The sequence below is a fragment of the Porites lutea genome, chromosome 11, assembly GCF_958299795.1.
Source record: "Porites lutea chromosome 11, jaPorLute2.1, whole genome shotgun sequence".
NCBI classification, from domain to species: Eukaryota; Metazoa; Cnidaria; class Anthozoa; order Scleractinia; family Poritidae; genus Porites; species Porites lutea.
The window spans coordinates 5,812,350-5,826,004 of NC_133211.1; the positions used below are offsets into that span (position 1 = coordinate 5,812,350).

The 13,655-nt window shown below is 37.8% G+C and overlaps 2 protein-coding genes across 2 annotated transcripts in view; one reads left to right on the top strand and one right to left on the bottom strand.

Annotated features, from left to right (window-relative positions):
• Positions 1–8,918, bottom strand: part of LOC140952948 (ubiquitin carboxyl-terminal hydrolase 30-like) — an 18,262-nt gene extending 9,344 nt beyond the window's left edge. Inside the window, exons 1-10 of the mRNA XM_073402408.1 lie at positions 8,758–8,918; positions 7,502–7,560; positions 7,087–7,195; positions 6,649–6,749; positions 5,561–5,611; positions 5,333–5,380; positions 4,403–4,448; positions 3,377–3,465; positions 1,817–1,876; positions 890–1,039 (exon numbers count right to left, since the gene is read on the bottom strand). Of these exons, the coding sequence (XP_073258509.1) occupies positions 890–1,039; positions 1,817–1,876; positions 3,377–3,465; positions 4,403–4,448; positions 5,333–5,380; positions 5,561–5,611; positions 6,649–6,749; positions 7,087–7,195; positions 7,502–7,560; positions 8,758–8,863 (819 nt within the window). The 5' untranslated portion in view covers positions 8,864–8,918. The remainder of the gene's footprint in view (positions 1–889; positions 1,040–1,816; positions 1,877–3,376; positions 3,466–4,402; positions 4,449–5,332; positions 5,381–5,560; positions 5,612–6,648; positions 6,750–7,086; positions 7,196–7,501; positions 7,561–8,757) is intronic.
• Positions 8,919–8,925: 7 nt separating this feature from the next.
• LOC140952950 (PRKR-interacting protein 1 homolog) lies at positions 8,926–13,417 on the top strand. Its single transcript, XM_073402411.1, has 6 exons — positions 8,926–9,073; positions 9,186–9,264; positions 9,956–10,056; positions 10,898–10,983; positions 12,503–12,564; positions 12,805–13,417. Exons 1-6 carry the CDS (start codon positions 8,957–8,959, stop codon positions 12,897–12,899), a joined length of 540 nt encoding a protein of 179 aa, XP_073258512.1. The 5' UTR covers positions 8,926–8,956; the 3' UTR covers positions 12,900–13,417.
• Positions 13,418–13,655: the final 238 nt, after the last annotated feature.

Genomic DNA, 13,655 nt, shown 5'->3' on the forward strand with positions numbered 1-13,655 from the left:
TTTCCATGTTCTTAGCTATTACTTCGCCCAGTTCCAGCTGTAGTTCTTACTCTTGAAACGAGTGAAATGTCCGCCTTTTTTTTTTCACAACCAAAACAACTCAAACTTGACCCCAGGTCTTCTGGGTAACAGTGCCGTAACCTGTAGCGGGCTGCATTTTTGACGTCATTTCCTCATTAAACACAAAATTCTTCCAAATTTTGTCATCAGTAACTGGTTATGGCGAATTATGCGTGTGCTTTTAGCCAATCAGAATTGGGGAAATATTTTGAATGAATAATAAAGTACTTTACTTTAGGGGTGGGCGCTTGTTAACTTTTTCTGCCTTTGGGCAGTTATTTGAGGTGGGTGCTAATTCGAGGTTGGGCGCTTATTCGAATAAATACGGTACTTTTCTACCACTACCATCATGAAGCACCGACAAATCAAGTTTCGCCTGATCAATTTCTTGGCATTTTTTGGTACAGCTTGTCGCTAAAATGATGTCTTCTGCACATCAAGAGACTTTACCTTGTAACCTTGTGCCCTGACACGTTACCCCTAATGTATTCTAAATCACCTTATAGTGTGTACTTGAGACCACCAACACCTTAAGCATCGGATAAACAGTACCATATTGTGTCAAATATTGCACGCAATATTGCAGTGCTCAGTATAATCAGCTACTAGTACTTCTATATCATTACCTTTTGAAGTCAGTAAAACGTAAAAAAGCCCAGTTAGGGGCCAAGTGTGTCAGCTCATTTTGTCACTGATTGTAGGTTCGCAGGATGCGATTTTCGGGCACACTGGTGAATTGGAATTAAGTTTGACTATCCTGTGTAGAGCCACACCCTCCCCTCAAACTTTTGGGATGGCTGAACACAGACTATCTTAACTAAGTGCTTACTTTTCCCAGCGTAAGTCGTTTGATAAAGCTGGTCCTCACAGAGCCACTTGACTGTACTGAGTTACGCTCCTTGCAACCATTACATTCAACAGAGTCCACGATCTCTGAGCAGACAAATGTGCGAAGAAGATCCTCTAATGACAACCCAACCTGAAGAGGAAAGCCCAGACAATGAGATATGTTTAGTATTATTTAAAAAGCAATTTTTATGTGAACATAAAAATGACTACATGGAACTTTAAATAGAAAGAAAAGAAACTGAAATAGAGGTAATTAAAATTAGTTTAGTGAACGCGCATAACAAAACAAACGAAATGAGAGCTAACATAAGCAGTTGTCTGTGGCAGATTTCTCTTTATAAGTCGCCCACTGGCAAACTCACCGTCAACTAACTCACTCTGAACTCTCTTTCGTAGGAAATGAGTTCTTTAAGTGTGGCGTGAAAAAAATGTGTATCTTTCTCGTTCTATAAAAGCGTAATTTGATAAAGGCCATCAATCAGTGTCTAGGAGGGAGGTTTTCTATGGGAGAGTTTGTAGCCTTTCTCCCTCTCCCCTACCCCCTTACGACGCCTGCTACACAGGCTAGAAAGTTTGTTGAGGGCGAGTTTGCTCTTTCCATGTACGTTTGGTGCAAATAGTCGGTACAAAATAATAGTCCTACTATAAGTAAATCGACACTATCGCCTGATGAAGACCTGCAGTTCGTGGTCGAAACGTTGTGATCAATATCTAAGTACATGTAACAATCTTGAGATAAACGATAAATGAAACCCTTCATACACATTATCCACAATGAACATTACCTGTCAAGACAAGTTTGGTGCTATATTTCAAAAGTCAATTGCAAAGTGCATACTTTATTTGAGTTGGATGGTCAAGGCAAGTTTCAAGAAAAAGTGCATTAAGTAAATCAAATTGAAAATACCTGAAATGTTGATGGTAAACTGAGTGATAAACTGTCATAGCTATCAAACTTGACTGGACACTGCATGATACAAGAAACAAAGGTTAGATATTCCCCTTACAGCAGATCCCTCTCTGCCTTCTTTGGGGAGTGAGCATGGGTGGAGATTTGATGACAGCACCCTGTCCCACCAGAAGCATGCTTCTGGTCCCACCCATGTGGCCCAGTTTGAATTCTGGACCCAATGCCAAGTTTTTTTAGTCTGTTTCAGGCTCTGAGATAGTCAGGTCCGCAAAATTGAGAAAGCATGAACACGCCCCTTTTTCCCAGATCACACACTCCTATTTTCAAGTGCCTTTTACTTACACAACACATCTACTATCTAGGACCTTGGAACAGGCTTTGTTTTTTTTTCTCTCAGATACTCGGGCTTGTGTTTACGTTTATTCAAATACACATTGTAGTTAATTTTGCATCTCAGGTAATTTTTATTTTTCTTTTGTTTCAACATCATTAGCATACATTACCAGACCCAAAAACAATAGAAAAACAAAATTACCTGAGCTAAAAAGTTAACTACAAGCTATACACAAAACCATAGCCATCACATGGTATCTCCTTGAAAATCAACATTTTGTAACATGTTGTTTTTTTTTTCTGATGGGAGAATTAAGCTCCATGGTTGAGAGAGAGAGGTGCCATACTACCACACAGGATCTAAATGTAAAAGATTTGTATTTCATTCAGGAACACATTGTTTAATAGCTGGTGTTGACTCATTCAGTGACTGTCTGTCTTAGCACTGGTAGACCTCACAGCTTTTCTTGCAATGCCAATTGTCATACATGAGTTGTAGCCAATAGTATTTGGACAAATCAATTATCTGAACCAAAGAAGGAAATTTTCAACATGCTGATCTTCACACCTCTATAAATTAGACCTCAATTTATATCCCAAGAGCTTTACTCTAGCATCAAGTGAAAACACCTTCATGATTTGCTTTACAAACACAAAGCTTAGCAATAATTTTTAACAAGAGAAGATTCTTCTTTCTCCCTGATATATCTCGCCAAGCAATTTCCAGGATCAAATCTGACCAGGAAGATATATGGTAGGTAGAGTACCACCTTTAGAGTTGACTGTGCTGTGAAAAGTAAGATGGGGGGGTTGAAAAGGGGGGGGGGTGTAGTCATGCCTCCTTCACCTCTTACAGGTATGTTTGTGTCAGGGGCCCATACTCTGGAGCAGGTAACTTACATAGAAGGCATATTACATGGCATTTTCATTGAACGCTTTACCTTTAGATACATTTAAGAACGCTTAAGCCTGCTAAAATGGAAGCTCCACTTGGTCTCTTTGCATTTGAAGTATAAGCTACCAAAAGAAAACTAATCGTCATAAGAAAGTCAAAATACCATTTTACATTTTAGGTCTGTAGGTTTTTCTGACTGGTTTGTGGTACTTAAAAGACAGTCTAAATTTGTGCCAAAGTTGTTCTAAAAATAATCAATTCTGGCCTTTGAAAGGAGTATATGGAAGTTGTTCACTCTGGGTTACAGAGTCCTGTTTGTGTCAACCTACCTTTGTTCCACATTGTTTACACACCAACTGACTTGCTAATAAACCATGGAATGGCAAATGAGGCTTGTTACAGTCTCTTCTTAGAGGAACTACAAAAAGAATGCAATCAACGTTAACAGTTTAACAGAAATGTTAGGAGGGGTTACAATTATTTTCACTTCACAATTAATTTAGCCTGCGAAAACATCTGTTTCTCCCGCTCTTCATCGCTGAGGACATTTCGCGCGGAGGAACGTCTGCGACTCAGCGACAGAAATTCCATACTGATGACGTAAAATCTGTCCAGGATCCGGTCAGAAGCACTGATTGGTCGACGGAGCAGTTACATTGTTTTAGCTATTGTTTACAAATGACAGACAAAAGACAAAAGGCCAAAAAGGTCAAATGTAAACACAAAGAATCTCTAACAATACAGTCAATATTTGTGCAATATAGTCTTCTCTAGAAGAAGCATTTGAGTTTTGCTTGAGCTCGTGGGCAGATCAATACAACACTTTCCCAAAATCGACCAGAAGACACGCAAAATTAAACAAATTTATATTTGGAACCACATGACTACCAGATTTATTATGTAAACATTGATTTGTGTCATCAGTATGGAATTTCCGTCACTGAGTCGCAGACGTTCCTTCGCACGAAACGTCATCAGCGACGAAGAGCGAGGAGAAACGGATGTTTTCGCAGGCTACAATTAATTATTTTTACTAACCTATAAGTATTCATCTGAGATGCATATTTACATTTTTTCAGTTAAAGATATAACTTACTTAGGGCCTGTTTACATGGGGGTGGGGGACTCCAGATAGGTGAGGTAACATGTGGTTGGTCACCTCACCTATCATGTAAATATGATCAAATTAAAATGAGAGATTATATGTACAGGCGGGTTACCACACCTAAGCGGGTTACCTCACCTGCCTGGGGTCCCCCAACCTCCATGTAAACAGCCATTAACGTTTGTACTAAAGCACAGAAGAGATTTTGAGAAGTTTATCTAAATTACTTCCATCCATATCAAGTGAGTACCTTTGTTTCTGTGGACCATTGATTTGTCTTCATTGACATCATTCTTCTGCAAAAGGATTAGATATTCGGATGTATAAAGGTGAATATAATTCCCTTGACATTCAAACAGGCTTCAAGAAGAAAACATCAACATTTCTTGTCATTTTTCTTCCTTTTTATTTTGTTTATTGTATTTTAGCCTGTTCACAGACACTATAGTTTTTCCACCATGAATATGAAGTTAAAAACTGCAAGGAAATGACTGACCACCCACAGCCACAATTAGCTTTTGCTATTGGCAATGAACCCTTCCATGGTTTTTTCATTGTTTTGATTGGATCAGCTTAGGTTTCTGGGAAACTACCCACCTACCGCTCCCCTAAACTAAAATGAACACTCACTTCTCACTTAGGGCAAAATGATGGCTTAGTTTCCCAGAAACCTAAATTGATCCTTTTGATCAAGACCACTTAGCAAAAATCATCAACACTGCTGGAAACAGTGCCTTAAAATTAGGAAACTGCCAGAGTGTTTGATGGATTTTGTAAGGTGGCTCTAACTTTTGAGTCTTAAGACGAAATCCTATGATGTGACCATTCAAATGAAAGCTCTCTGTCTGTACTTACACATGGTACTATTTTTTTTTTCACAATTTTACAAAATGAAATTTGGAAATCTGGTCGAAATTTGCCCTTGGCTACATTTGGCAGTGAAAGGGTTAAAGGTGATCCAGAGCGAGTGAAGATATCACTCCACAAAGATGCCAATTTTTACAGATGTTTATATGGTGGGGGCATGAACTTGCCGCCCACCATACAAACATCTTCATTAGTTTTCAACAGAGTGAGTGCATGTGCATGTGCACTCACAAAATTTGTCAAAAAAGGAAGAAAAAATGTCTGTGAAAAGGCTCATTGTATTTTTAACTTTGAAAAATTGAGCCACTGGTACCTCTACAATTGCAACATCACTGAGATTCATGACACCAGGAAGTTCTCCCTGCAGGAAACAAAAAACAAAGCAGAACTAAGCAAAACTAAGCAAAGTAAGAACACCAAAACCTTACAGAAATTACTTGAACAGAACCAAAAAATGGATCTTTTTTAAGTTTTTCCAAAATTTCTTAACAAAGAAACAAAGTTACAGAATAATTTAAATAACAATAAGCACTCTTCTTACCATTTCATCATCCAGAGTAGATGAGAGGGCATGAAAGAATTCATGAGCATCCTGTAAAAAATTATATTAGGTGAGACGATGTTCAGATTTAAAAATGTTCAGCAGTAAATATTCAAGGATCTAAATTTCAAGTAATACTGAACTTTTTCAGCAGCAGTATTACTTGGAGGGGATGATGAATATTTTTACAGTCATCATCATCATCATCATCTTTATCATATCATCAATGAAATATGATTATCACATTGACTTACCATCACAATCATCTCAAATATCAATGATTTGATAATCATCAGGGATTCATTGTTTTTTGAACTCAGACTCAATGGTTCTGGACTGGGACTCACAATTTTTGACAAGAGGAGTCCCAGGACTCACCATGACTATTTGTAACAAAATCACTGATCATCGTCACGTCATTTATCATCATTGTCATCATCATCATCATCATCATCATTATCATCACAATCAGTAACCAATATTATCAATCACCACCAGACCATTTATTTATCATCAATAATGACATCCTCAACAGTCTTAAATCATCATGAACATAAATCATCACATTCTAGTCATGATCACCATAAATAATCAGTAACATTCTGCTGTATCACTGTCATCATCAACACCACTGCTATCAATCATTATCATCAAAAAAATATTATTGGCACTGTCAATAATCAGATTTTAATCAAGTAACTATCACCATCATTATCAACAAATTCATCAGTAGTCACTAACATCATCAATCATCACAATCAGTCAATATCGACACCAGCATAAGCATCATTGTCCTCTATTACTAATAAATAAATAACCTCACCATCACGTCTCATCACCAGCACCACTGTCATCAATATTATTGCCAAATCCATCATATCAATCTCTATTACCAAGCCATTATCACTATCATCACTGAAATCATCACCATCACCATCACCATCATCATCCTCCTCCTCCTCATCATCATCATCCACTGTAATCACGGACAGTAAATAACAGTATATGTGCACTGCTCATTTAGAGGCACTGCACCTATCAGTCAGTGGAAGTTCTCTTTTTGAAATGGTAACTATGTTTTTACTAACCTGTTGTTCACTAGGTATGATCCATCCATGGGAGCTTAGGGCTTTTAGCACAGAATCTGGACAAATGACTTCCTCACCTTCCATACAACCATTATTCAAAGCTGGAACATGAAAAAGAAAACTAAAACAAATTAGATAGCTTTCTCAAATGTAGTAACTGGTCAGTGCTTGGTTGGGTCCCAATCTCATGCCCAGATCTCACTCAAGCCTTTAAAGGTTGGTCCTAGAAAACTTTTCAAGTAAACTTGGAACTTACTTCACCACAAAACTGAAACCCACAAAGTGATAAACTAAACAGGCTGACCATCTATACCAGTGCTCACTGCACAGGACAGTGGTTGCACTGAAAGAAACAAATGACTGTACAGCTTTATATTGAATGAGGATCAAGGGGTTCTGGCAGGATAAAATAATAATGGTTGATAAACAGCCACATACCTTTCATTATTTTCTTCAGTTCCATGGCTAAAGATGTAAGAGAATTTCCATCTCCTTCATCAGAAATATCTTGTAACCATGCTGCAAAGGATGGCAAGAATGCGAGGCCCTAAAGAATGGAAAAAAAAAAGCCAAGTATCTTTTAAGTAAATCAGGTCTTTGCATATTGTGTAAAAAATAACACAAAGCATTATTGCTGGTTTGTGGGAGAAACGACTCACAATGTAGAGTGTGTGGCAAACTATCCAAAACTTCTCTTGCAAAGATCTTGCCATTAAATTCACAACAACATAGAAATGTTGTAGGCTGCCCTGCACAATGTTTCAAAAGGAGTAGCCTTAAATTGCAAAATTGCACTAAAATTTTCTGTTTGCATTTTAAACATTACATAAATTATAGCAATACAAGTACAAACCTGTAAAATGGAGTTCATGAAACAAGTGTTACCAAGATTCACCAGGCCAGGAGGGTGATCTGATGATAAGAAAAACAACAATAAAACTGAACAAATTTCATCTGAACTGATTATGTTTTAACACTTTTTAAAGTGCTAGCTAGAGGGACATTAATTTGACTATCTAGACTGCCAACATACTGGAGAAATTGACCAAATTTATTCGAAAACATACTAGCAGTAGCCGTTGGCTAGGAAATGCAGGCAAAGATGTGAATTGGTATTGAATGGAACATTATTTACATGTACACATTCACCAAGAAAATATACATGTGTTTTTTCCAAAAAAATATCCATACTCGCTCACATAATAATACACAATTCTTTGTTCCTCCACTGTCAAACTCAGAAAACCATGAATACATGAAATATTTCTAGAACATCTATTATTTTGTGACAGTTTACAACAAAGATCAGGACATGCAAAACCAAAAACTGATTACTGTTGTTACTTGCAGATTAGTTCATCTCTTGCCTGATTGGCATTTTCCTTGGAACACAATGACACTGCAGAAATATTTCTGGTGTTCGTGCAGCCTAGCCCCTAAACAATCTCAGCTAGGTCAAAACTGGACTTTACCATGACCTGCGAGAGGGGCTTGCCGAGAACATTCTCTCACCCACCCTTTCCCACGCTTTGCACGGAAAATGAGGCCAGAGAGAACACCTTGGGATTAGGCTGGTGTTTACGGTTTTCTGAGTTTTACAATAACACTTAAAGTATAATTAAATTAACTAATAATTAAATATATATCTTAAATATTTGGTGATTATATATGACTGTGAAATATTTCTGTATTTTCTTAAGTTCTGTGCACATGCCAAAACTGCTACACCGCTGCACCCGTCTTGCATGATGACAATTGTGGATAATTTGCAATTTATGATCATTGACGTCTGAATAATTGATTTCATCAATGATGATATACATGTATTACAATCTAAGCATCTTCCAAATTTGGTCAGTGCTGGCTGGTTGTGAAGAATTAGCCAGGGGATAAAAATCAGTCAAAAACGGAGAAATATTTTGAATGAATAATACTATATAATGGCCTTCATTTTCAAAAAGTCTACAAAACCGCATGCAAAGGTGAAAATGAAGAGATCATGATGAGAGGCGTTTTCAACTGAAACTGTAAGCCTGTTGTCTCTCATCAAAGTTGAGGAAGCATCACTCAGAGGGGCAACGCAGGACTATCAAACAATCTAACACTTACCTCTTTTGACTCCCTTCTTTTTCTTTCCATCAGGAGTTAAAAATACATAAAAACTTGCCCCAATCGCTGCTGCTGCAGCAAACACTGTCAAACTGCGACCATCCATGTTGTCTCCGGCTCTGTCACGTCTCACTGATCTTACATAGAGGACTTTCTGAACTTTGAAGAGACAGGACTGGAATCTAATAAATAAACAAAGATGGCGGATGAAAGTGACAAAGAAAAGGCAGAAGGAAAATCATCTGAAAAACCTTTCGTTCCTCGAAGTGCGACGGAAATACAGAAGATGAAGCTTGAAAAGCTTATGAGGGACCCTGTAAGCTATAACACTATCATCCAAATCATGACCTGGAGAAAAGTTTTTATGACTAAAGAATTTTCTAGCTGAGGTGGACAATTTCACTTGTTTTTATGTTGTCAATTGACAGGACAAACCAGTGTCAATTCCTGAACTTCCGAAGCAGTGGAAACCATCAGAAGCCCCCGAATTCGTTCGATTTGTGATGGGTGAGTTTTTGCCGTTATCATCAGTATCGTCGAAGTTATGCATTATACTTAAAGCTTGCATGTATTGAATTAAATAGGTTTGTACATGATGAGTTGACTGTGTCTACATCTCTCTCCACTTCATCTGTGCCACTCTCTCTTCTTCGTGAAAAGAGGAACTGTTGACCTGTAGGAAATACTATGGAGATATTTTAGAAAAAGTTTGTGAAACAAACAGTAGTCTGTGAAGGTTACCTTCTTCTATGACTTAATTATGGTTGCAAGAGGTGAATCTTGCTGAGGCATTGTTGGTTTACAAAGCGGCAGGGGTATTTTGCAGAAGGCTGAATGCCGAATGACTCTGAGTTTAGTGATTGGGGTTAGGAAACTGAGTGAATCAGGTTCCACTAAGGGTCATTATACTGGGAAAATGACCTGAATTCCACTGAATTCCCAGTGAAATGATGTCCGAGCAATGACTGTGGAAATTCCATACTGATGATGTGTCACTACCCAGATCTGGGTAGCGCTTCTGATTGGTCCTGTCGCAAGAGAAATCTGCTTCAACCAATTAGGAAAACTACCCAGATCTAGGTAGATCTGTGAGCATCATCACTATCGACTTTCTGCAGTCGATACCCAGACATTATTTCACAGGGAAACCAGTAGTGATTGTCTGAAATGTCACATGTCTCCACCTTAATTTTGCCAGGATCCAGTGCTGGTGCAGGGAGTGGAGAATTCCATGTTTACCGTTCTACAAGAAGAAGAGAATACAACAGAGTGACCTACATTGAAAAAATAGCAGAACAAGTATGATCATGGAATCTATCACCCATTTAAAATAGAATGCTTTTTTCTTCGTACCGTAATTCTTTTTCCGACTTGCCCATTGTTTCATTGTACAGGGCGTTAGTATAGCTTACCTTTAATACATTTTTGTTTACAATATTAATAACCATTAAGTGACCACCCCAGGTGTACCAGCAAAATTCATGATCTTAAGCAGAAACATCACTTTATTTTGAAACATACGCATGTCAGGAGGGGCATATACTGGGCCATATTCTTCACCTTCTTGGCTGTTTAACAGAGATGACAACAGAAGAAGAACTCTTTTAGACAACATCTTAGTTACTTTTGGGCAAATACGTCATTTTCACGATCCCAACTTAGTCACTTATTTTTATGAATTGACCCATTTTTTGATTGAATGAAGAACATGTCACTCTTCATCTGCAGTACAAACATTCTGGTACGTTTGCTCACTGTAAATATGAAGAACTGTCTTACCCCCAAAAATCTGAAAATGTATGACCCCATTCTAGTAACCCCATTGAAAATGTGACCCCATTATAGTCAATCCAGTCATGAAAATGTGTCCCCATCCAGTGGCACATCCCCATTAGCCTCTTATAAGGAAGTACCCCCTTCCCCCGGGGACAGAGATGGCCACTTAATAGAGGTTTAATTTACAATTATTCTTTTCTACATTATTATTTTGGGACTTTGATAACTGGCTGATTAATGTAGGGTGGCCACTTAATAGGTGGCTGCTTCACAGAGTTTTGACTGTTATAATAATCATTGTTTTTTATCCTCAGTCACTCTTTACATGACAAAAACACAGTCATCTTATTTCTTGTTCACTTAGCATGAACTTGATGAAAGCTATCATAAGAAGCTTGAACAAAATAAAACTCAAGCAGAAGAAAAAACAGCAAAGAAAAGAGCTAAAAGGTATTCTATCATCCAAGTGATTTTAGTTTAGGAGAGGGGCCTGGTAGCCTGAGAAATTCCATACTGTTGATGCAGCATAACCAATCAGAAGCACTACCCAGACCTGGATTGTGACACGTCATCAGTATGGAATTTCTACGCTTGTTTCTCAGACGTCATTTTGTGGGAAAACTGTTGGTGGCATCATGAAATGTTGACTGTTTTCTCAGGCTATCGGCCTGGATGATTTCATATTTATTAACTTCAGTGCTCTTAAACAAAATAATTATTACAGCAGTTGTAAAAAGCTTAACCCATTCACCCCTGAACCGCCCATAACCACCTGTGCGGATCCAGGTCCTTTCTACCGTTTGTGACGTCATCAGATTTAACGGTCAAGGACAACTTTCTTCGCTAACTTGTGCAGAGTGAAGAGATCTTTCAAACCATACCAGAATGAGCACAATTCAGTCAAGGACACCGGAGAAAGAAGCAAAAAACCACGTGACATTGACCTGAAAATCTCCATGAAAATCTTGTTCCATTGCTCACCTACCTTCCTTTCACCTAATCCTAAGATCCTAAAAGCTTTCCTAAAAACTCTTCCCACCAAAATGAAGCCTACTAAATGCCCGAACTTCAAAAGCTGATATTTTGCATCTGGATCAGAAGGCCATGAAGTGTACGACCTGTAAACCGGTTTGTGGCAAGTTTTAGCTCTTTGTAAACCACTCGACTAGCTTCAAAATGCGTTTTTCGACAAAATCTCCAGGAGCGAATGGGTTAATGGAGCTCCCATCCCCCACAAAGTTTTCTTGACACTGCCCCTGTCTTCCACCTTAACCAGACCCCATATGGAGTTGACAACAATGCTTTTCTTCCCACGCATGATAAATATTTCCTGTAAAACAAACTGGTATTTAATGGGGCTTGGTTTACGCCCCTTTTTAAAGGTCAGTCTCTTTCGAGGTCTATCACCAGTAATCACATCAATAAAGCCATCTTAAGGGGGTATGCAAGTCCATTGTTTGAATTTCAAGTATTGAAAAGGAGGCATTGTTCCTGTTGGTATGAAATATATTTACTATTGAATTTTGCTTTTTTTTTTACTGCTGTCAAACCATCTTTGTGTTATTTGTCACCACTTCATCTGTCTTATGTTGTTATACTAAGGCCATGTTACTTGTCAGAATTTTACCCTTAACCCTTTAAGTCCCAAGATCCACATACAAATTCTTCTGACTGATCTCCATACTTTTCTTTTAAGAACAGTTGAGAGAATTTGGTTAAGATCAAATCGTTCTCCCTTTGGTAATCAGTTTATCAATTCTCATAACCTTTACTCTTCATGATCTGCTGATGTTGTTAGGAGAAAATTGATGTTGGTCACTCTTTGGACCTAAAGGGTTAACAGGGCCTCATAAACAGATCTTCTATGGGTGCCTGAGTCCCATCACTCAAGCCCTGCCTTTGGCTCTATCCTTGTTAATGAAATGTGCATGTGCAACCATAATGTTTTAAATTATGTTCTTTTTCCCAGACAAAGAAAAAAACAGAAAAAGCTGAGTGCTAAGAAGAAGAAACAGGAAAGGAAAGATGATGGTGAGTTGTAATTTCTACTTATTTTAACAGAAGATGAAAAGGGTTTCTATTGCAGATGAAAAAGGAGCCTTACTTAATATCAAAGTGGTTGGGATCAGCTGTATGAGTAAATTTTTATGTTGAAAGTAACTGCTTACTTCTTATATTCAACCCAGATAACCACTTCACTTATATGGCTGGCATTATGTTTTGTGCAAACCTACAGTGTTAACTTACAGTTTCTTTTGTTTTAACCTCAAGATATCGATAAAAAACAAGAAAACAGTGAAAGTGATGATGATGAAGAGGAGAATGAGGACGAGGAAGAGCCACATTTCATAGTTGGAGGACAGTAGCCAACAATCAAAAATAATTTATTTGACATTTCCTTGTCATTTGGCTCTGTATTTTAGTGACATAAATGTACACCTGAAGAGACAACTCGAAGATAGTGCATCTGTCCCGCACAAGGTCATGGTCAAACCACAAAGAAGACATCAAGCTAAGCAGTTATCATTTCATATTCAAGATTGATGTGCCATGCACAATTCTAGAAGCTTGTTATGGCCTACAACTCAAGATTTTCCTTCCCCTCAATGAACATTTTAAGAATAATTCTACACAGCTGTTTTATTTTCAGATTGACTTAGATTGTACTGCCATCCTTTAAAAGCATATTTCAATCTACAGCTGTACCTAGGTCTTAATTAATCAGGCTTTTTTGATTTTTGCTGCTCCTGTTGTTTTTGTTCTCTTAAATGACTTGGGTCAGTTATTTAAACAAAGTGTAACTTAGTCTGCCATTTAAGAAATCACAGGACCTCCAGATCTCTTTCTTAGATGGTTAATTTAAGAAAACAAGTGCTTTTCCAGTCTACACTATTATGCTTTATTGAAATAATTATTGTTCAAGATAAATGGTGTTTAGATAAAAGCATTGGGCAAACTGAAAATGGCTTGAAAATTGATAGGGTTAGGACTAGTCTTATAGGTTATGATTTCTATGTTGTATCCTTACAAAATTTGAAGGGATCTTAGTGCTCAGAACCTGTGAAATTCAGGCTGCCTAGCATGTGATTTTAGAAGATTTTCCTCTGTTAATGGTAAAAAAA

What these genes read in the sequence shown, in the direction of transcription:
- LOC140952950 (XM_073402411.1), top strand. Translation starts at nt 8,957, where the DNA reads ATGGCGGATGAAAGTGACAAAGAAAAGGCAGAAGGAAAATCATCTGAA. An exon ending in AAAAGCTTATGAGGGACCCT is followed by an intron (nt 9,074 to 9,185) that starts GTAAGCTATAAC and finishes GTCAATTGACAG; the next exon opens with GACAAACCAGTGTCAATTCC. An exon ending in GCAAAGAAAAGAGCTAAAAG is followed by an intron (nt 10,984 to 12,502) that starts GTATTCTATCAT and finishes TCTTTTTCCCAG; the next exon opens with ACAAAGAAAAAAACAGAAAA.